The 2,882-nt window shown below is 33.1% G+C and overlaps 2 protein-coding genes across 2 annotated transcripts in view; one reads left to right on the forward strand and one right to left on the reverse strand.

The window, feature by feature from the left end:
- LOC108684252 (vacuolar protein sorting-associated protein 37B) overlaps positions 1–806 on the reverse strand; it is a 1,357-nt gene extending 551 nt beyond the window's left edge. Inside the window, exons 1-2 of the mRNA XM_018188479.1 lie at positions 534–806; positions 165–336 (exon numbers count right to left, since the gene is read on the reverse strand). Of these exons, the coding sequence (XP_018043968.1) occupies positions 165–336; positions 534–665 (304 nt within the window). The 5' untranslated portion in view covers positions 666–806. The remainder of the gene's footprint in view (positions 1–164; positions 337–533) is intronic.
- A 316-nt stretch (positions 807–1,122) lies between these two features.
- LOC108684242 overlaps positions 1,123–2,882 on the forward strand; it is a 14,974-nt gene continuing 13,214 nt past the window's right edge. Inside the window, exons 1-2 of the mRNA XM_018188466.1 lie at positions 1,123–1,330; positions 1,443–1,526. Of these exons, the coding sequence (XP_018043955.1) occupies positions 1,298–1,330; positions 1,443–1,526 (117 nt within the window). The 5' untranslated portion in view covers positions 1,123–1,297. The remainder of the gene's footprint in view (positions 1,331–1,442; positions 1,527–2,882) is intronic.

Consider the following 2,882-nt stretch of genomic DNA (forward strand, 5'->3'; position numbering starts at 1 on the left):
CATCAATAATTTTGAAAAAAAAATGTAATCAATTTTATTTATTAACATTGCAAAAAACAATGTTTATATTGTTTCAATAAAATAAGTTTGTAAAGAATAGTATTTTTTCTCTAAAAATTGTAGTGTTCCAAACTTTAGTAGTGTACATACAAAAGATAACTTACGCATTTCGTCTATTTTATCCCTGACACTGGAGCACAATTGGTTAGCTTGTTCGCTTAATTCCTTTAAAACTTGTTTACCTTCTTCTAGTTCAGGTTGCTTGGACAAGTTAAATTCAGCTAAAGATCTGTTGCTAGCCATTAACATCTCCTTTTCAGTCTCAAGATCCTTGAACTAATATTTTTTTTAATGAGTCTTTATTCTTGAGGTATTCTATAGATTTAATTATAACGAAAGCAGAAGAATTTTACTTTCAAAGAAAAAGGTACATGTTTAGAAATCCAATGTGAACTTCAATTATTATATAATATTACATTCCTTTCGGCTGTATTTGGTACTTAATTAGAATTAGTATTCTTTACATTGCCTACCTGTTTTATATCTTTCACGATATCTTCGAATTTCCCATCATTATTCAATAATTCCTTTAGCTCATCATTATCAAGATGAGACAATAAACCCAATGCTGCAGGTATATCTGGTTCCTGATTCGATTTATACATTTCTTAAATACTAATTTGCACCAGATAGCGATCGTGGTTTCGGATTATCTTTATTTTTTTTTAAGTCTAAAGACAAAAAGTCTTATAAATACGCATTTACGATAATATGATGACAGTTCTGTTCGAAATGCTCTGACTGTTCAGAGCTCTCTCTCTCTCTCTCTCTCTCTCTCTCTCTCTCTCTCTCTGAAGTTGTTAAAATTGTTGAAAATTGAGATGGCAGTCAATTTACAATGCTATCTCGTGACTCGAAATCCAAACTAATGTTGATAACTAATGCTAATAAAATTTTATCCAAGGAAGATAAAGCTGCATTTTTATAAAACATTAACGGCTGATAACTTATGTGCCTGTATTATCAATAAGTCATGGAGAAATTTTGATTATTTTTATTTTATGCCGGACGGTGCTGCCGCCGTCTGGTGGGCGACTATTCGCGATTATTCGGACTATTCGACAGTGTGACAGTGACCGGTGAATTGTGGCAAGGTGAATTGTGCTGAGCTTTTCAAACGCGAGAAGCCAATCGATCCCGATTGATCTTGGTGCAAGAACGGCTGTCTTACTGGACGTTCCAGGATTATTTTTTCAATCTCGAACGACACTGATTACGTTGAAGCAGGGAACGTGATATGGAATCCGCGATCGGGAATCTCGAGGAAAGCGTGAGCATTTTCGCATTTCAATCTAATGAATATAAATTGTTAGCATTGGACATTCACGAAACGTCAAACATTGCTTGCGTTGTCAAACTTACTTTGTTTTCTCGTGTCACAGGTGCAGAAAGCCGATGGGAAGCTGGACATGATCGCGTGGCAGATAGACGAATTCGAGAAGGCCTTTGAGGAGCCAGAAGACGAGGTAGGAATTCGCTTTTCCGCTTTAATCAGTAGCGATTATCAGATCACATTGAGCCTATTCTTTTTAGCTGTACTTTGTTCAATTTGTTCAATACAAAATAAGTATACAGGCTATCATACTCCAGGAGATTAATTATTAATTTTTCAAGTCTTAGGCCCGGCGTTTATCTGGCGTTTTTTCATTATGCAACTAAAAGTAATCATGGCTAAAATTATCTTTGATCCCTGAAGACGAAAATTGTCTTAACTGTGGTAGCTTTGGATTGGATAATGAAAAAATGTCCCTGGTTAATTTATAGTTAAACTTAACCTTATGTTTCTTCCAATGGATTCCATATCATCATAGATGAAGCCTATTGGATAAAATGTCAAGTTAAATCTAACACATAAGTTAATGAAAAACCGTGCCTTAATAGATTGAAATCCAAAAATTATTTATTGGCTATTTTCTCTGCTGAACGCAGCCATTGTTATCGAAAGTTTGAATGGTCAAAGCAAAATTGACATTTGATCTGGAATAATTTTTATATTTCAAGTTTATGAAATATAGATAGATAAAAATAGATAAAAATAGAGAGAAAATAATGTAAAAAGTACAACTGAAAGGATGAACATTATGTCATCTGTACAGTCCTCTGTGACAGTTTACTGAATAAATTAACAATGTTATATTCCGTTTGTTGGATAATTCCTGCTTGAAGCCAGGATGATCCATATCATTTAGCATTAAATACGTCCTGTGTAATATCACGTTCGTGAATTATTCGTATGCACTTTACTGTCTGTCATGTTTTCGGATCCTTAATCATCAAACCGCTTTTCATTTTGTGCTTCCCAGATATCTGTGCTTCGCCTATTACACTCTGTCCATCAGGTTACGAAAGATTATCAAAATCTTCGTCAAGAAATTATGGAGGTTCAGCAGTTACAAAAACAGCTTTCTGATTCACTTAGAGCTCAGCTTACGCAGGTGCACGGACACTTTAATTTATTGCGCAATAAGATTGTAGGACACAAATCACCGCAGTTAAAATAAGAGTGAAATTTATTATAAGTTTCCAATATATTTTTCTTTTTACTTATTAACAAGAGAGTGCACATATTTTTTACGAGATATGAATTGAAGTTTAAGTATCACACAGTATCCAGTGAGAATTATGTTCACTTTTTGTTATATTCTTAATACTTACCATAGCAAATTGCAGAAAACGGTGCGGCCCACAATTCGGAAACAAAGATTTGAGAACACTCGGATAAAAATGTTATATATATATATATATATATGGACATATTTTATATATAAAATTGTATATAAAATATGTCAATTTTTTATATAATTATATATGAAATATTTTTT

Source organism: Atta colombica, unplaced genomic scaffold (genome assembly GCF_001594045.1).
Source record: "Atta colombica isolate Treedump-2 unplaced genomic scaffold, Acol1.0 scaffold13, whole genome shotgun sequence".
NCBI lineage: Eukaryota > Metazoa > Arthropoda > Insecta > Hymenoptera > Formicidae > Atta > Atta colombica.